Genomic DNA, 21,800 nt, shown 5'->3' with positions numbered 1-21,800 from the left:
GTTTTATGTCGATGACTATTTAGCTCGAGTATCCTGCATGCTCCACTGGCTTGTAATTCAACCTACGTCCATGAGACTCCCTCGAACAGCAGGAGATATCGTCAGCACAAGCCACGACGCGACACGCTTTGAACAACCTCAGCGGCAGAAGTGAATCAAACTCCACCATTCAAAATAACTGACCAACACACTGCCCTGCACAGTATCATCCCCAGTCCATGGCGCCCGTGAATTCGTTCCACAAAAACAAAAACTGACGCCTGTCATCATTCCTGCTTAGGTGGGAAATTCACCAGGTACATTACATACCTGCAAATTAGGTTTTCCTAAACAGCCCTATATTAATTCACCACCATCATCGGTGAAGCCGCTACGCCACGAAAGTGACTTAGCGTTCACATCCGCAAGAACAGGGAATCGACTGGCACCTGAAAATCGTAGGATTTTATACCAGACCTCAAGATGACGATCAGCAGGATATTTATATTGAAAAAACTAACTTTCAACATACAAATAGATTGCTGTTCTGTTCACACGGACAAAAACGAGATGATCGTTTGCGAACTGTTTTTTGAAGTTCGTTTCTGCGCATTGCAGCAGACATGCTATCAGAACCTCAAATCAAATCTTTTAAAACGAGAATCATTTGGCAGATCACCGGATACAACATAGAATGCTGCAACAAGACAACATCGAACCTCCTACGCAATGCGGTCTCTCAAACTTAAATCTGTGCCATATAAACATCCTGAGCATTTAATTTACAAATTTTAACCATCTAAGGAAATTAAATTGTAATACATTATGAACAGCCCACTTGTAACTCGCAATATACCGTATTTATTCAAGTACACCCCGCCCACGAATAAGCCCCGCACCTCGATTTTCCAGACCGAAAATCTTTAAATGAAAATCGATAATATACCCGTATTTCAAAATGCAACAGATATGATAAAAAAATACGTAAATTCGAAAATATTCAGAGAGTAAAGCATTTAATTCTTTCATTTAATTTATAATATTAATATTACATTAATAATTGAATACCCTAAGTACAAGTTTAGTTCAGAATCAGTAGACCGTAAAACGAAAAAAAATATCACGTTGAAAAGGATCATTTCAATACACTTTTTATTATGGTTTTTCATATTTAATTAATCACTTTCACTGTCCAATGGCTGTAGAGGAGTTACCGGTAGTCTCCACGTCGCTCTGCCAAAGGCGATCCTATTTACTACCATCAAGTTCATTAGATAATCCGCATTTTTTTTAACTTTTCCTTACTAATTCCGTGGAAATACTTTCCCAAGCATCTTTTATCTAAACATAAATCTGGTTGTAATCTGGGCCTTTGATTCTTCCTGTAGTCGTGTTAATAAATCACCGTGTTAAACTTTACAAGATCAACCAAACAGATAAAATGGACATAACTGTCCAGATAGATATACAGTTTAATGACTATAGCGAATAGACAAGACGAAGATGGGTAACTGATTCTGTAACTGTAGTGTCTTTAGAACCGGATGCAGCCTGTACAGAATGAATCAGTTTTATAAAAATACCCTAACTTCGTTCCTATCGACAATATGAACTGGATGTTAATAATTAAGGATTTATTCTGTATAAGCGGCATTCGGTATTGATAAATGAAAGCCTAATGTAACTATATTTATGTGATTGAATTTAGGTTATTCTAAGAAAACCTTCACTTTACATAAGTTATCCTTGCTAAAGGTTATGTTCCAAGTAAACCCCGCACCTGTAATTTTTCTCTCCAATTCCAAGAAGAAAAATGCGGTGTGTACTCGAATAAATACGATACTTATTATTTAAAGAGTGCTTATGGTCCTTCCAAAGACGGCTGCACTTAACAGAAATGGGCCCGACCGACTTCTTAGGATACTTTTCTCGTTTATGCCTGTCATCCCCAAAGTAGAAGAACACTAATAACAGATGTATACAAAGTTCAGCTGTATGTCGAAACTGGCGGCATTTGTAACAACGATGAACATCTACAACTTCTTTGCCTTACGGGAAGAAAAGTCAGCAAACAACCTGCCCTCAGACCGGACGCCTTAAAATAGTTCAGAACTAAACTGGAAGACAACAACCTGGCTGACAGTGGTCTCTTGCTGGTTGAGGGAACTCGTGGTCGGAGGGTGATATCCAAGCCATTCAAGCATGCAGGACACTTGAGCTAAACGGTCAAGCAACGAGTTGGCGTATCGATGTCTCGCACGCGAAAAATTATCAAGTCCTCACATAGACAATTATAAGGGGGAACAGTTTTTCTAATTTTTCTGACTTCCTGTTCGTCCAAGACCAAAACCCCCCCGGATCTCAACCGATCAGGTCCTTCGCTATCTCCTGACCCAAAATCCAAAAAACCTCAAAAATTACCCCCTACCCAAAAAAAAGGCTTCGCCACGCCAAATCTTTCCGTTTCAAGAAGTTTCACCTTTTTTTTGGTGGCATATTTTGTGTTGGTGCTCGGATAAGTCAGAAATGGCCTGAAACGCCTGGCAGCGGAAGTATTATACATGACGTCGTTTTTTTTTTGGGGGGGAGGGATAATTTTTTGGGTTTTTTGGATTTAAGGTCAAGAGATAGCGGAGGCTTGGATCGGTGAAGATCCGGGGTGGTTTTGGTCTGGGACTAACATGAAGTGAGAAAAATTATAAAAAGTGATCCCCCTTATAATTGTCTTTGTGAGGACTTTTAAATTACGTTTCAAGTCGCCAGCCTAATATCTTCGTGTTCCTTAATGAGGGTAGCAGCACTGATAATGCTAGCGATCACTTCATTACGTGTGAATATTTTTGCTTGTATACCTCGCATTTATCCATCTCATAAATAGTAATTGTAAGAGAGGAAGGTCCAGTGATCTAGGTGACCAATTTACCGGCCCTGTCCATTTACCAGTAAATTATTCGTTTAAGAATTGTCTTCCTCCGTTCTGTGCTCCATCATTTTGATAGTTCATTTCAATTCGTATCGCCAATGAAAAATTGTCAAGCACTAAGAAATTCATTGTCTAATAATTCCAAATAATTTCTCCCCGTGACACGTTATTCTAGGATGAAAGGGCCTATTAACTGGTTGTCGACCATACCACACCAAAAATCATTGCTGAAAATTTGATTCGACTACAGCATGTGGGTTTTCTTCAGACCACCTATGTGAATTCCGTGTGTTGTTTATGCAATTACGGATAAAATGTAGCTTCGTCCGAAATTATTTTGAACGAATTAAGTAGTAATTATTGTTAGGTGTCGGAGATACTCTCGATAAGGAAAACTGGCAGCAATAACATGGAGGTTAGGGTCAGTGAAGACAAGAACAATACAGGTACTCTCAAGCACCTAATTGCAGCCACTATTAAGGAAGGGAGTATCGCCACCTGGACGAGGACTGCCTTCCTTAGGGTTTGAGACTTAGAAAACGGAATTCAGACAGATGAGATTCTTCAAGGCCTTAAAACGGCTGCTGAACAAAATATTCCGGACACAAGACAACCAGACCGGGTAAAACTGGTGTGGCTACATGTCAACTAGCAGCCCCAACTGTGGCAACCATGGCACAGAAGGGCTGGATTAAAGTCGGCCTAGCATCTAGAGTGGATGTTGTAAACCCCCCGCAGCGATCCTACAGATGCCTGGAAGTGAGGCACGTATCAAGGAACTGCAAGAGCGCAGACAAGACAGCTGTGTGTAGTAACTGTGGAGCAGCTGGACACCGGGCGGCAGACTGCAACAGCGTGCCGAATTGCCTTGTAACGTCGAGGGGTACAGGACCGGCAGCGTAACACGCCCCAAGGCGGCGAACAAAGAAACTAGTAAGGAGAGCCAAGGGAAGAACGGACAGCATTCGGCACGCAAATGAAAATAGTTCAATTAAACATGAACCATTGCGTCCTGCACAGTACATGCTTGCCAGACACGTAGTGGAGACGGGCAAGGACATAGCCATCGTCTCAGAGCCATATGCGCCACGACCCTGTTCGGACTGGATTCTATCTGAGGATGGAGTTGCGGTACTGTGGACGTGTGTGTCCACACACAGGATTTATATAGGAAGTCGGCTTCCTAAGATCGAGAGTTGCTGGAGTATTCTACTATGCCTGTTATCGCTCCCCCAATATCTCCATAGAGGAGTATAAGGAGATGTTGACTACCTTACTGAGGGACATATCGGTGCATCGACCGGTCTTACTGACGGGCGACTTTAATGCCTGGTCGACAGACGGGGGTTGATCAGGAGAAACCAAAGGGGTGTTAGATAGATGGACACGATTGCCCAGGACTTGGTGTTGCTCAATGTTGAGGGAGAGTACATCCAGGTAGCGTACACCCAGTGTTGGGGTAGAATATATAGTCGATGTTCTTGTATGTGGCCGCTACCGCAGGGTGGCCGTCTCTAGTGGAAAGCACTTCCGTCCATTGTACTTTATCGTTGAGATGCTGGTTCTGGTAGCCGCAGGATCACATAAAACGGTGTTTAAATGTCAATTTACCGGTCTTACAGCCGCCGGCAATCGGATGGTGAACGAAGGACGATCCCTCGGCGCCGCTGTTCGGAAGGCATATCGATATCTGATGTACGGCTTCCTGACATGTTCGGATATAGGACTCCGATAAAGAATTCAACTGCGTATTTTTCCGCAAGACCTTCAGCACCGACCAGACTATGCCAATTTCCAGTCCGAACGAAATCCCCAGTAAAACGGCCGATAGCGTCCCGATCGGCCTGACGAATATGAAGATGTAATGTGACTGATTCGTAGGTTCTGTCGTGCTCAAGCGCGTTCTGATCATGGAGATCTACCGGCGGTCTATTATCGATAGGATTCCCGGGGCCAAGATAATTATGACTGGAAAATTCATACTAACCACGCGTATAAACGGCGGCAGTATTTATATGTATACCTCCACCACATGTAATGTATAAGGCTATTTAACTAGTAACATAATACATATACGCTATGTACCAGCCTCACAGCCCGAATCCGGCTGGATACTTGCCCGGATGTTACCTTTGCGTCTCCTGAGGTCGCAGCTGGGATTTCCGATTATAGAGTGTGGGACGGCTACATGGCCAGTGATCACCAGACAGTTCTGATGACGTTAGGAAGCAATGGACCTGATGGTGTCGACCCACCCATGTTTATGGGCTGGAGCACGAGAAACTTTGACCCAGCAGTATTTGGGGAGGGACTTAACCTACGAGAGGACTACGGAGATGCTACTGCAAAGGAGAAGGCTACCAGGCTCGCTGAATCGCTGAATCTCTAGAAGAGGCCTGCGCCGTCCTACCACGTAAATACAAGAGGGAGGAACATCTCCCGATGTACTGGTGGACGAAGGAAATTGCCCTCAAGCGAGCTGAGTGTCACAGGCTCAGGAGGCGAGTAACCTGCACTCTGTGCAGAAGCGTCGGACGCAAGAAATACAGGACGATACGACACAAATGTGGCAGAAGCAATGGGATCGGGCCTCGAATGGCAGATGAACACCAACTTACAGTATACACCAAGTGGTGGTGTTGTAGAGGACATGGCATGCTAGGATATGAACTAAGTTCCTAGTGGGTCATGGAGGCTTCCGATCATATCTGCATCGATTTAGACTTGACCACACCGACTCCTGCCAAGAATGCATAAAGGAGGAGACCCCCTTATACATCTTCTTTGTATGCCCTAGATTTTCTGATGCATGAAATGAGATGCTGGGGAGACTGAATCGAACATGTATGTTTCACCCTGACAAAATGCAAAGGATAATTCTGCAGGATGAGGCATATTGGAGGATGGTGGAGGACTACACCAAAACTGTCATGTGTTTATGAAGAGACCCGAAACAGAGCACGGTGTGAGAACAGGGCGCATGTGAGAACAGGCTCTCGGCTGAGTGCTAGGGCAGCTCCCCGGTGCACGTGGAGGTTGTCTGTGTCCAAAGAGGCTGAGGGTACTCTGTTCATGCAACTGACCATAGATGGTGACCATAGAATTAAAAAATTAAGTATCTGTCCTGCCTGATGGAGGAGAATGGGTGATATTTTGGATGGGACAGTAGGTAATGTGCTGATTTTATTTTGTGTATGTTTGCTATTTTCACATTAATATATCTTGTATGTAGCGGTATTCTTTTCATAGTTGCTACATTTTATTATGATCTTGCTGTGTTTTGTTTTTTGACTTTGAATAGAGGGTGTAAAGTAGACTCAAAGTTTAACTTCCAAGCCTCAGTAGTTGCATGCAATATGTGTGGCTGAGCATTATCATGGTGCAGAATTATCAGCTCCATAAATTGTCAAACAAACACAATATAACCTAAAGTGTTTTAATATCTCTATGTAGTGCACAGAATTTACAGTCAATTTATCTTCCAGTTAGTCAGTCATGTACGTGGTTTGGAATCCTAGAACACTGTCAAAAGTTTTTTTTTACAGAGGGTTGTGTTTGAATACTTATGGTTGTAGTGAACTATTCCAGTATTCCTTGCCAGCGTGGAATGCTACCAGTTTTCCATGCTCTGCCATTTTTTTTCTGGGTCATAATGATGCACCCAAATTTCATCTCCTATACAGTATTGAAAAGGAAGTCAGCTCCCTTGTCATAATAACATTTCAGAAGCAGTTCACAACATTCCTTTTGTTGCTGTTTGCTCTTTTCTGTAAGTTTGTGTGGCACCCAACAGAACCAACAAACAGAATTTACAGTAGCACAATTGTGCAATAATGTGTCCTATTTGTTTCTTCAGTATTTGTTTATTTCATCTGGGTGGCAATGCATTGTGGTCATTTTGAATCAATTCATCCTTGTCCTTTTGGTGCATCTCATCAGTCACAGAAACCACTGCTAAGTTCATCCTCAATATTCACTTTACCAGCTTCTGATGTACAAAATTGTAACAGCATAAATTTAGCATCACCATAAATGGCTTTAAGACAATGATGAATGTCACTAGCGTTCACTTTTTTTTGCTGTTAAAAATGTAATCTGACCTTTGTTTAAGATGCAATGACATATTAGGTATAATCAACTGTATATCAATGGCAACTGACACAATATGAAAGAACATGGGTTTTGGAATGTAGTTAGGAAATAAAACTACAAGATGGCAGCACCTGTTCTTAGTATGGCATTTTGTTCTTCCACTACGTTCTAGCGTGAATGCACATTGGAATGAAATATAAATGTAATGACATTTCATCGTCCCCTTGTATTTTCATGGTATACCACAATACTTCAAACCTAACAAGAAAGATACTTATTAAGTTTCAGTTTCTGTGATTTTCCACGTTGAGTATTGTTTGCCTTCATTCTATTATTATATGTTGACGCATTTTGGAATTACTTCATTGTCAAAATTTATGTACTTCTTATCATCTTATCAACTTATTTAAAACTAATATAACAGATTTCCTTATTGTCTCATTGATTTTTGTTGATAAAAGAATTATGGTTCAGCATTGGTTAAAAATATTTTACATATTTATTCCTAAAATCAAATGTATTACAGCCAGCCATTTCCAAATAGACAGAAATATATTTTAAATAGAATTGAAATTACATCTTGTGTAAATTCATATTTACAAGTTACTTAATTACACTTAAAAATATCTTATAAGACTTTATAACAAATACTTTTATTTAAGATCAATATTTTGAAAAAAAAATATTCTAAATCACTATGCAAATGGTCCAGATGAAATGAAAGGTTCAATATTTTTTACTGATGGCTTAGTTGGGAAAAAAAGTTGATTAATGAACCGGACAGGGAAATTTATATTACCCTTATAGACAAAATAGAAATTCTGAAAAAAATAAAAAACAGTAAACAAGTAAATAAATTAAACAATAGTAGGTAATGTGCTAAATAAAGATGGCCGTTTGGTCAGATTTTACTACTTTTTTATTTTAATATTTCAGATTTAAAATTATAATGAAAATCAAAAACTTTTTTATAAACATTACTCTTTCTTAAAAAGCAATTATAAAAGGATTGTCGCTTGATCTATCTTTTTTCATATAATAGGAAGATAAAGCTTTTCCATTAAAATTTCATTTTTTCCTTTCCTATTTCTTTTTTAATTCACACATACACTTTACTCCTTGAATAGAGAAAAAGCTCCATAATTAACAGTATTAAAATGAATTAAATCCTCTTTTTATATGTATCTTTATTGCATTGTTATAAATGTAATGCAGTGTTGATGAATATAACATAATATTCTTAGTTATGATTATACTAAGTAACCCATTATATCAAAGAATAATGGTTTTATTCTATTAAATAACTAATCTTATGTGATAAGTAACATGTAGGATCTAAGTAAAAAAAGTTTGTTCACTATATGACTTGAAACTTTGAAGTTTGTGGGTTTCAGAATTGTTGGCTCCCATCTTCAAAATAGTAGTTATAGTTATAATAGTAGTAGTTAAATATAGAAATTATCCATCCATATGGATAAAAAAAGTATTTTACATGGTTCATAGTGTTAGCCAATAAACACCACGAGGATGGAACTCTTTCTTCTTCTTCTTTCTTATTTCATTTCTAATTTTTATTAATTTTTATATTTTGTTTTTAATCAAATAACCTAAAGCTAGTCATCTCTCTCTCTCTCTCTCTCTCTCCCTCCCTCTCGCGCGCGCGCGCATGCGTGTGTGGTGTGTGTGTGTGCTTGCACGGGCGCTATATTGGTTGAGCCACCATGCTGTAAGATGCAATGATGTACACATCATTGCATCATTGCATCATTGCATCATTGCAGAAAAGTAGTTTTTACTTTTCTTGATAACCAATGAGATATTGAAAAAGACAGACCTTTTTAGTACAAAATTTAATTTCAAACACTATAAGTGATCTCTGAATTCAAATTGACCAATGATTTAACCACAGTAAAGTTGATTATCCACAAAGAACATAATACAGTTGTTACTATAAGCCATTAAAACGGCCACCATCTTGAAACAGCAAAACATTTTATAACGACAAATGTCCCACATTTTTTCCAGATATAATAGCTATGTTCATTGGAAATTTCAATTGGTTGACTAGTTTTTGAGTGAAAGAGCAACAGACTCGCATACACCACTAAATTTTTATATATGTATCAGATAATACATGAACAACTAAAATTTGACGATGATAATTGGATGAGAAAAATTATAAATTTAATTTTTCATTTTAAGTTTAAATTATATTTAATATTTTCATCACCAGTCTTAAATAATATTTTTATATCAATACCCCATATTACTTTTTATAGTTTTTTCCACTGACCACACATATCAGTAATATACACTACAGTCTATACAATCTCTCCACAGACTGTGTGTATCATATTGCCTCGCATCGTGTCCATGTTCAGAAGATTGTGTTTATAACACATATACACTAGCTTTAGATTTAAATGAGTTAATGTGTAGGAACTGAACACAAGGATAGCAGAAGATATTTATCCCCTTATTAATCTCAGACATAGACAACATTCGCTTGCTGCTGGGTCTTTCTTATTATCAGGCGGGTATATTTTATTTAATGTCAGTCATATGTTGGTTTTTTTTATGGACAGAATTGAGGATTGTGTTCCAATCCTTACAGATCAATTTGAAAATCGTTACTTGGGAGACTTGAATGTATTTGCATCTTTCTCCCACCACGGTTCCTCTTCAGTCTGTCTACTGAAGGCAAAGATTTGTAGGTCTGGGCTGGTTAATATTTATATGCCTTTAGGGAATACAGTTAATTATGTTGATATACCTGTCAGCTACATAAAGCCAGCTGCCTTTGAAGATAGTGTTTTACATTGCCATGTGTATTTGTAGGTTATACTTGTGTTGTGTCTTTACACTGTTATAAATAAAATTTCTGTTAATGTAAATTGGTTTTATAAAATTGACTAGTGGTCATACAAAATGAATTTTCAAGAAATTATGATATACCAAAATGAAATAACTAGAACTAGATAGGGAATCTTGGAGAGCTGCATCAAACCAGTCAAATGACTGAAGACAAAAAAAAATAAATTTTTTTACAATTTTTAAATAACATTGTTGAAAGTTTGAATCTTGATACCATTACATGCCATTTTAAAAACTGACTTCAGGATAGTTTTTAACACTTATATTTAAAAAAAAAATTCTCTGAGCTAACTTTCGACAAAGAAGCTCTTTTGACAAAAGAGCTTTTGACAAAAGTTTTTTCAAATTTTCTTTGTTTAAAAAGTGTTTTGTAGTCAATTTTTAAAAAGGTTTAAAATAAAAACATTGATTGAAAATGAAGTGTTACAAAACCTTATATTTCAGAATTATGTTAACTTAATGATGATAATAATGGTTATCATACTTAAAAATTTGTGTCCATAAAACCATAATGGTGTTTTCATTCTTTAGTATAATTTTTTTATTTTTTTGTCTTCATTGATTTACTGGTTTGATGCCGCTCTCCAAGATTCCCTTTCTAGTGCCAGTTGTTTCATTTCGGTATACCCTCTACATCCTACATCCCTAACAATTTGTTTTACATATTCCAAACGTTGCCTGCCTGCAGAATGTTTTCCTTATACTTGTCACTCCAATATTTAAGCAACTATCCCAGGATGCCTTAATGTGTGGCCTGTAAGTCTGTCTCTTCTTTTAGATATATTTTTCCAAATACTTCTTTCTTCACCAGTTTACTGTAACACCTCTTCATATGTTACTTTATCTACCCACTTGATTTTTAACATGTGCCTAAAGCACCACATTTTAGAAGCTTATAATCTTTTTTTCTTCTACATAAAGCTACACTTACATATACTTTCAAAAATATTTTCCTGATGTTTAAATAATTTTTGATGTAAGCAAATTATATTTCTGGCTGAAAGCTCATTTCGCCTGTGCTATTCAGTATTTTAAATCGCTCCTGCTTTGTCCATCTTTAGTAATTCTACTTTCCAAATAACAAAATTCTTCTACCTCCACAGTCTTTCCTTATCCTATTTTTATATTCAGTGGTCCACCTACTTTATTTCTACTACATTTTATTACTTTCATTTTGTTCTTGTATATTTTCATGTGGTAGTTCTTGCAAAGGGTTTCATCTATTCCATTCATTGTTTCTCCTAAATCTTTTTTACTCATGGCTAGAATTACTATATCATCAGAAAATCATAGCATCTTTGTTTTTTATCCTGGTAATTTTAATTTAAAGATTTTATCTTCTTGTATACATACTTAACAGTAATGAATAGAATTATGTATGTTTAAATAAACTATAATTCATCTTTTTAATTGGTAAATATTTTATTAAAACATAATACCAGCAAAAAAATAAGTTATTAATTTTCAGTCATGACTCTTTTCACCGTTTGTTTGTTATTGGTTTGTTCATTACTTATCTTTAAGTTATCTTTGTTTCAGATTACAAGAAAAAATTAACGGAAAGAATGTTAGAAGTTATTTTTGTTTCAGATCACAAGAAAGAGAACATAGAAAAGAAATTATTACTGCATTAAAAATGGGATTTGACAGGGTAAGTCAACAAATATTATTTTTTTTAATCATTTAGCTTTATTTTAGTACTGAAATAGTGTAATCAGAAACTTATTATTAAAGGTTTTTCTCTTTAATTGTATAATTGTATTAGACATTGTATAGTATGGACATATTGTATTGTCTATACATTGTACTACATCGTAAAAATGAAATTTTCTAGTTCATTGTTATGTATCTGTTTTCAAGATATTAGCCATTAAATATTGTCAGAAACAATCAGAATAATGAAAACTTATTGATTCACTTTATAATCACTGGTTTTCTCTTAAATTCCATTGAAACACTTGAACTAAATTGTTGTTTATTTTTAGTTAGAGAGTGATACAATTATTATGTTACTATTAAAATTAATACTACAAACTACAGTGCTGTTTAAAAGTAATTTTTTTCTTTAGCACTTTCCTTCATTTTTGCCTGTGATAATTCAGTTTATTCACCAGTACATGTTGATTCCCTACCTGAATTGGTCACATGAACACAAACAAAAAAAGTAGATTAAATGATGCTTATTTTTGGAGTACATAACAGAAATTATAACAAAAGCATGCTCTAATGATCGATCTTCTTCCTGATTGGCTTGTTTCAAGAACCTGCCTTAGAAAGTTAGCAGAGTTCAAAACAACTGGAAATATTAACAAAAAAAAGCAGGTTGATCTCTAGATGATAATAAAAAATTGGTATTCTTTGCAAATTTTTGGAAAATTCTAAATAGTCTACTAGAAATATTTTTAATAATATGAAATATGTATATAAGACGTTTTGAAAAAAAAAAACAAATTCTATTCTTACAAAATCCAGCTACGTCAAGAACTCAATGAAGATGATTCTCTTCACTGGATTCAGTTTTGTGAAGAAATAAACAGAATTATGATAAATAACCTATTATTTGTTCACAATACTTGCTTCAATGATAAATGCACTTTCTGTAAAAATGGGTATGTTAGTAGGCACAATTGTACGTACTTCTTTTTACTTTATCTGTTTAGCCTCTGGAACCACCACAAAGTATTACTTTAGAGATGAATGTGAGGATGTTATGTATGAATGTACATGCACTGTAGTCTTGTACAGTCTCAGGTCAGCCATTCTTTCACCACCAGACTTACTACCTCTGATTTTATTAATCGTGTAAAACAATCACAGAGAGCAAGGTGGCAAGGTGACTGGACGACTACCATCGATAATAAACTCCGGCAGATTAAAGATTCTGTGTTGCCATGGGACTCCTCATGCAGAAAAACTCAACGTGAAGCAGTAGTCCTCTGCCGATTGTGAATAGGACATACGAGGGTCACACATGAGTACCTAATGTCAGGAGGACACGCACCCCTATGTACACGATGCAACTGCCGCATGACTGTGCACCACATACTCATAGACTGCATATGTTATGCGGCGTTGCGTTGTAAATTTAATCTACCCAGAAACATCCGTGGTATCTTGTACAAGATAATGAAATTTTGGACCGGATGTTTCTGTTTTTGCGTAGTACTAAGTTACTGCAAAAAATTTAATATTGTCATATATATTTCTTATGCTAGAAGAGTTTTTGTAATTTTTTTTCCGTTGCTTTCAATTTTGATTTTTTTGGTTCTATGTCTTTGATTTTATTACCCACTCCCTATCGGAATTAGTTAAAGTTTCCTTTTTTATTATTTTAGCTTTATATTTTAAAGACTCCATCTGTGATATTAGTTTTGAGTTTTATTTCACTTTTTTAACTTTTGTTTTAACTTAGTTTTAAATTCTTATTATATAATTTATATTAGTTTTAAGCCTTATTTAGTTTTATTATTTTAGTGTTATTTTACCTTTTTATTAAAAAAAAATTCCGGGCAATGATAACGCACTGGCGTTTTTCACCCCAAAAAAAAGTCAGCCATTCCTGAAATGTGTGGTTAATTGAAACCCAACCACCAAAGAACACCGGTATCCGTGATCTAGTATTCAAATTCATATATACCTACAATTGTAGGTACTGGCACACTAATAATCAACAGTTATTACTTGAAACTGATTCCCAGTACCCTGAAAAAGTTAATGTTTGCACTACCATTCTAGGTAATTGTGTAATCAGACTTTTATTCATTGACGGCAATCTTAAGAATCTCTGTATTTTCAGATGGGTGTGTTAGTTGGTATGTCAGATGTTAAGTGAGGAATTTGTGCCAGGATGATTGGAATCATTATGGCTGATCACCCGGAAAGAATTCCAGCAAGATTCCATTTATCAGAAAAATTTACATTAATTTATTTCATTAGAAAAGTAGGAAAATCCTTAAACGCTGAATTTCCAGCAAAATGTATAGGTAAAAGAGGATCAGTGGATTGGCAAGTACGTTCTTCAGAGCTTACACCACTGGAGTTTTTCTTACAAGGTTATTCAAAGTCTACTGTTTCCAAAACCCCTGGAACAGATATTGAAAATCTGAAGAACAGGTTAACTGAAGAGTGTCAATCCCGTTTTCCCTTGATAAGCCTGCTAATCTAAGGAGAGCATTTCAAGATAGAATATATTACTGCCTAGAGGTTAGAGAAGTCCATTTTGAGCACCTATAATCCTAATAATACTATTAATAACAAATTAATAAAAATTTTCAATTTTTTTTATTAAGTTAGCTTTAAAAGTACACTAGAATTGATTTTTTTAGTGAATTTAAAAGTTTTAGTTACCAAAACTGCAATTTTAAAATCCAGGAATAACAATAACAAATCACCATAGATTTAATCGTATTATTAGCTATTCAAGTTTTACAAAACACTATAGTGTATGTTAGAGTAAACCATGTTTTCATCTATCTCTTTTAAAATATTTTTGAAGTCATTAAAATAAATAGATAAAGTTATTTTTATTATTATAAATAGGCTAAGACATTATGCTTGTGAACCTTAGACAAACGAATATACAAAAATAATACAATATTCAAAAAAAGGAAACAAAGGCAATATGCCAGTATAAATTCAAAATTCAAACACTAAAGTCAATCAGAAGGAATAGGAATCACCTATGATATCCAGCAATATCTTACGCAATCAACTTTTAAAAACACCAATATATGAAGATAACAACCTCCTCAGGCACAGATTCCAAAGATTAACCATTCTTATAGAGAGGAAATGTTGCATTATAGTTGTATGAAATCTTTCTTTACTCAGTTCAAACTTGTGACATCGAGTCTGACTCAAAATTTCTTATAAAGAATGAAATTGAAGTTGAATGTTTCATAACTAAAACACTGATATGCAATCTTTTTTTATAAGGTATTTAAGTATGATAATGGGAGAAGTAGAACTCCACCTTCAGTTGATAGGTAATATAATATAACCTATGGTTATGTTGATGAGCAACACCCAAACAGGAAATACAGCATTTGACCAATTTACTGGGAGAATTGTTATCCCACAATCTCTAACAAAGGGGTTAGTGACTTCAGCCTTAAGAGAGATAGTATAAATGTCAATATCTACCCAACCATTAAGGAGGATCTTAACACGTCCACGATTAATTGTTTTTTTTTAGTTATATAAAGAAATGATGATTGTAGAAACGTTTAGAGTAGTAATTGAAAATTAAAATATGAAAAACAAATAAATTAATATGCAGGAACATACAAATCACAAGATATCGTGCAACATAATACAAGAAGTGGAAAAATACACTAAACATTTAAATGATGTAAAAATACCCTAAATTATTCAAAATTTTTCTTACAATCTTGCATAATTTTTTTTTATTTAGAGAATCTGTGTTTATTTTAAAATTGTATTCTTATCATTAAGGACCTGTTTATACAAATTAAAGAAATTCAATGGTATCACACAATGTAATGGTAAGAACAAATAAATGAGGCCATTAGGATAGAAATTTTATAACAGGTTTAAACATCAAATTTAAGTCATTGGCTTAATTAATAAACATAATCAATATGGTAATCAGAATACTTTGCAAGTAAGATTTGAATAAATGAAGGTATAAGTCACATTATTAATTAATGTTTGGTGAGTACAATGAGAATAGGAAAACAAAAAGAATACAGCTGAAAGTTGTTAAAACCCATTCAACTTTTCAATTAAATTATTGTCATTTTTAAGGCACTTCATTAAAAATAATAAATTGTAGAGTACTACATTGTTTTAAAAGTTTATTGAATCTCTGAATAAGACTTTTGAAATTTTTGTAAAAATTGTATGCTGCTCTATGCCTTAATAAAAAAAGGTAATAAATTACATAACTTTTTTGGCTGTATCACTCAAGTTTAGAATTCATTTTCCAAAAATGCCTGAATGTTTTTCAGTTCAGTCATTTTAAGATGTATTTGTATCTTTATGATAAAACAATTCCTTTTTGTTGAAAAACAATAACCAAAATTATTAATTCTTTTTTCACATTTTTATGTAAAAAAATGTATTACTAATTTTATGATGCATAGTTAAACAAAAAACTGATTATTTCTAATCTTGTTGAGAACTAAACGAAAGTTGAATGGTGGAACTATAGTTTATGTTCTTGTTCTTTTCCAAACATATACAATAACTAAAAATACAGCAAGTGAAGTGAATGACTTTTGTTATTATTTCAATCAGTTGTGCTCTATGCTTGATCTCTACTATTGTGTAATTCATTTAAGGATTTTCCCAGATTTCTCATTTCTTCAGAATTAGTTATTTTCTTTTTGCCCATGTGCAAATCAAGTTTATCAATAATATAAGCTGTTACATTTACATTTACTTCATGTAACAGAGATCCTATTTTAAAAAGAAGAATAGGATCTCTATTAGTATCCCTAAGAATAGTATCCCTATTTGATGTTATTTAAACTTGTAAGGATTGAGTTTGGCATTGTTCCAGAAATTAAGTAGTTCCAGTCCAAGTAATTTTAATACAAGTACTTGTGTTTCACTATTTCTGCATTTAATCTCTAAAAACTTTTGAGCTGCTGTAGCCATCTGTTTATTATTTGTTTTTACAAACTTTTAAACATGTTTGTTCTGTATTGTCATTAAAAAAAAAAGTTTGCATTTATCACTATTTGTCAATTTTTTAGAATGAATCTTTCACCACAATTCAAATACTTTTTTTATATTTCTATGCATGTATCTATTTCTTTTGCACCAAATGATATATAAAATTGTGACATGTCTTCAATTGCTAATGTTTTGATATTGTTTTTTTTTTAATATAAATACCAGTTTTTGATTTTTAATGTCAGATTTATATAAATATATAATAAACTTTATAAAATATATGTCAGTTTTATAAAAATCTATAAACACCAGCTTTCAATCTTTACGACAATAAATTAATTTTAAATAAATAAGAACTGAAATTTAAAAAACTTTAGATTTTTTTTAACATCAGGGAAGAGGTATTAGTTATTTTAGTAACTTTATTAATCAACGAAATACATTTTGAGCATTAAAAATTGTGAAAAAATTTTTTTTTTCATTTTGCAGGGTTCCATACTCAAGGGGAATTATTAGGATAAAATTAAGTTTTAAGAAAATAAAGTGGTGATAATAATTTTTTTTTTTAAATTTCGAAATCATTTAAAAAAATACAAATATTAATTAATAATAAATACAAAGCCTTAATTCTAAATAAATGAAGTTGCAATCTTCTAGGAAGGGAATGAAGATTTTTGTCTAATTTTTTTCAAGAAACATTAAAGGGTTAAAGGCTATATAAAAAAAATAGGATTTCAACATTTTAATGAAATGAGTAACTTGTGAGATGGATTTAAATTTGAAATAAATTTAAAGAAATATATTTTGTTACCACAGGAGTGGGATGGACAAAAAGGTTTTGTATTGGTTTTAAGGCTCATTGATGTAGAAAATATAGATGCAAAAAACTTCCATTAACTCTTTTTCTGCAGCAAGTTATAGCTTAAAAAAATATGATATATAAAGTAACTTTTTGGGAAAATGATGAATTTTAAGTGAAAAGTTTTGGTAATTTGTGATTTTGATAAAAACAAAACTTTTGTTAGATAAATCTTTTTTCTAACATGTCCCAGTAAAGATTTTAGATTTTATTTCAGTCAAATAACTCCCCATCCCTTTTTCCAATTTTTTACAAAAATTTAATGCATTCTTTCTTTCTGAAATGGTACATGTCTATCAAGTTTGGAGAAAATCGGTTTATGGGATCCAGAGATGTAAGACCAAATTTAGGTTAACATACATGTGCGCGCGCACACACATGTCCATTTGACAAAAATCAATTTTTTTGGACTTGGGAGCATTGGAATTAAAAAATTGTTTCACAAATTATTTTTAATTTCTTTAAACCAATTTTTTTTTGTTAAAAAATTTTCTTTAATTGTTTTCTTAAGACATAAAAGTTACGACACAATTTTTTTAATTTTCTCTATATGGCCCCACTATAGCTATAGTAGCTTATATTGCTATATCCGGAAAAGTAAAAACATTAATAACCAATAAACATATTATTTTCTACTAATTTACATTTAAAGTTTAGTTAAGTGTGGTTAATAGTTGATTTGACATGATCAAGTTTTGAAAGATTAATACTGATGCATATTTATTATGCGAGTATTTGTATTTCTCCTTGGCAGAGTGGTAGCATCTTGGCCATTCATCTGGAGATCCTGGGTTTGAATCCCGATAGGTATCACATTTTTCATACCTACAAAATTCCACTTTCATATTCCCAAGCATAAGCTTCAAGCTTATGTGGTGAAATCATAAAGAAAAAAACTTGCGCAGTTCTAGCAAGAGATGGATTTGTTTCTGATGCCCTCACTCTTTTGCAGTCAGAAAACACACTGATTTTTCAGAATTCAATGTACTACATACGTTCAATTAACAAGTAGGTCCTGCACTCAAGCATTAAGTTTCAACTCGCTCACCACTGTGACTCGCTGCATAAGTGCATATGAAAAATAGCCACTACACTTCAAATTGAGATTATGTTGTCAGTTGTCGATCATAAATTGAGCATGACTCAACCAATGTTAATTAAATTTTCACATGCGCAACTTCAGATACACTACTACAACATTTATAAATTTCAATGAAATTTATATAATAATATAAATAATAAAAAACTTTTATAATAATTTATATAACTTTTTGATGATATATAAAGTGATCAGCTTAAAATAGGCCCCAACACTCAGTAGTTTGTAATAAACGCATATATTGGTGTGAGATGGGTAAAATAATATGGAAGATGTTGGTATGACTGGAGATGGAGTGGAAAGGACTGTTTATTGCCTGCACATTTGAGTATTGCCAGACTGTGTCAAGCATTGGTTTTTGAATAAGGTTGTGTAATCATATGTTGTTTGTTAAATTATAATTAGCTATTGAAGAACATGTATTCATGATGGTAACTTATTTAGAGATGAAATTTCTAAATGTTGTGTGTCTGTAAAAGTTCAGGGAGAAATTTGAAAAGGAAGCATCAGTGAAAGTGTTATTTAGAAGTTAGTTAAAAAATTTTCTGAAACAAGTTCAGTGGTAGACCAGAAACGTTCACGATAAAGGCAGTTTTAACAACGCAGGTCATACAGGTCATACAGGACATACAGGACATCAAAGCAGCAGTAACAAAATCTCCTCATAAATCTTTGCAGAAACTAAGCTGGGAAAAGAAAATTTCACCAGGTTCAGCCCACACTATAATGAGGAGAATGCTAAAATGTTATCTGTATCTAATGCAGATTTTCTATGAGCTAATGCTGATTTTGCTAAAAGGGATCACTACTATCAATGGTTCAGCAACTGAACCATTAGAAGCAACATTGTCATTTTGGATCATACTTTTTTCACAGGTGAATCATAGTTTCCCCTTAGTGGGTATGTTAATAGTAAAAACTACTGGAGCTGGGGTTCTGAAAACCCACATATTTTCTTTGAATCTCCCCTACATCCACAAAAAATAGGGGTATGGTGTGCAGTTTCAAGATGACAAATAATAAGATCCCTGATCTGACTATTCCAGACTTCTTTCTGTGGGATTATTTTTTAGGAGCTATCCACACATCCTGCAGTAATTGAAGACAAGCATTACCAATGCCATCCAGGAAATAGACAGGGTTCAGGCTAACAAGAGTACCCAGTAACAAGATCAGATTTGTTGACAAGTTCATAGAAGTGGATGGACATCAGTTTTAACCCCATCTGTAAATTATTATGTAAGTGTAAGGCAATAAACTATCATTTATAGACTAAACTAAGTGATGAAGCCTCTTTTTAATTTGAACACACTTTTGAGATTTTGAGCAATTTTCAAATTTTTTAAACAGTTGAGCGTGACTCAAGAACTACCCATACAATCTTCATCAAATGCTCACATGCACAACTTCAGATACAACACTACAGCATATTTAAATTTCAATGAAATTAATCTGGTAGTTTTGGAAATTTCCAAGCCATAAAATTTTATACATGAATGGTATTTTTGTAATCCTCATATCTCAAAATATAAAGAAAATTCATTTTCATCCCCAAATCCCACCATACAACCAAAAGTAATACTACTTTTCTTTGAAAAGTCGTTAAAAAATGTTGTGTTTATTGTAGTTGGAGACTAGTTTAGTTTATTACTGTTATTTTTTTTTAGTGTTTCATTAATCTATTCTATACATTCATTTCATACATTATAATGTTAGCATAAATATTTTGTCTTTCTCATTAAAGAATGATTTTAGATGCATGTTCAAGATTGTAAATAAATAGATTTGGGAATACCCAAAAGTATTTAATATTAACATCAAGAAATTTCAATCTAAAAAACATGTGACATCTAAAAAATTTCAAATGAAGCCTTCAGCAAATTCTATTTTAATTTCTTTGGGTTTTAAATTATGGTGTCTTGAGTGATTATTTGGAGGTGAGGCATATTTAAATACTGTTCAATATATTAAAGAAATCTTGAAAACCATAAAAATATATTTCTTAAGTTCAGAGATCAGCAAAACTAACAACATTGTTCCTAGCAATGTTAAACTGTACACTATACAAACAGCACTAGAGGTTCTTGAAAGCCTGGAATCTGAGCTCCATAATTACTGTACAGTTGTGATACAAGATTCAGTAATTTCAAAATATTTTTTAACCTAAAAATAGATATCAAAGAGACCCATCTCAGTTCAGTGAAGTACAGTCATGAATTACAAAATTGATTGCTTGAAGTTTTCATGAAAACATTTAAAAATTGTATGTTGTAACATACATTTTAAAAAAATACCCAGTGAAAATGTGTAAAAATATGTTGAAAAATAAGTGTGTAAATCTGTAATTAGTAAATTTATCTCTTATTTTTTTAAAAATAATAAATCATCTACATTACTTTCAATCCTCGGACATTTGTTTTTAGTATTGATGTTTTAGTCCTGGTATTATATCTTATTATTTTGTTAATTTTTCAATATAATGTAATAATATAGAATTATATATAATTTGTAGTTTATTAATAATATTAGTATTAATGTTTACGTATTGTTTTGTAGGTATTAATAGAGCCACTGAATGCTACACAGTGTGTTAGTGAACTTATCCAGCTGGGCTGGGAAGAAGCTGACCGACAGGTACTTCAGACTCAAAACTCAATCCTCACTCATACACTTGATAAAAGTAGGGAATTGATTCTTCTTACAGATGATACACATCATGTACAGGTAAATTATTTTGCAAGTTTATTTCTATTTAATTTTACATATAAAAAAGAAATTTTTACACATAAAGTGTGTTTTCACAGACATCGCATCCATTTATTTGATTAATAATATTTAGATTGGGGCTCCACAAGCTATACTTTACTGTTCGTACCTGCTGTAATTTATGATGTGAAAATACACACAACATTGGTAAGTGGAAGTGGCTTTACATGCTGTATACTGCAGCAGCAGTAAGAATCGGTGCACAACTGCCAAGGTCATAGAATATGCCGCAATAGAATATGTTCCATTTTTCTAGAAACAGTTTGTTGGTGAGATCTGACTGTACATGCCATTAACTTACTGCCACTACAGTTTTGCCTACTATCCATTTTTCTTTACAATCAAATTATTTTTTATTTAATTATTTTTTGGTTGCATAATATTTTTTAGCCTAGCATATTTTCCAGCAATTAATTAATTAATTTTTATATACTAATCTAAACAACACTACAACACCCACAGCTTGTTTGTTTATACAACACAGAGTACAATAAATTACTGCTTACTGAGCCAGGCATCTCAAACTCCTAGCAACAAATTACCAACAGACTGTAATAATACACTAAGCA

The 21,800-nt window shown here is 33.4% G+C and overlaps 1 protein-coding gene across 8 annotated transcripts in view; it reads left to right on the top strand.

Annotated features, from left to right (window-relative positions):
- The window catches only part of LOC142321485 (high affinity cAMP-specific and IBMX-insensitive 3',5'-cyclic phosphodiesterase 8-like), a 1,158,933-nt gene that overhangs the window by 1,084,877 nt on the left and 52,256 nt on the right, over positions 1-21,800 (top strand). For all 8 annotated transcript variants that reach the window (XM_075359602.1, XM_075359603.1, XM_075359607.1 and 5 more), the window contains 2 exons: positions 11,459-11,519; positions 21,022-21,189. In XM_075359602.1, the coding sequence (XP_075215717.1) occupies positions 11,459-11,519; positions 21,022-21,189 (229 nt within the window). The remainder of the gene's footprint in view (positions 1-11,458; positions 11,520-21,021; positions 21,190-21,800) is intronic.

The sequence above is a fragment of the Lycorma delicatula genome, chromosome 3, assembly GCF_047948215.1.
Source record: "Lycorma delicatula isolate Av1 chromosome 3, ASM4794821v1, whole genome shotgun sequence".
Classification (NCBI taxonomy): Eukaryota; Metazoa; Arthropoda; class Insecta; order Hemiptera; family Fulgoridae; genus Lycorma; species Lycorma delicatula.
The sequence above is the reverse complement of the archived record's forward strand: the minus strand, read 5'-3'. Positions and strand labels throughout refer to the sequence as shown.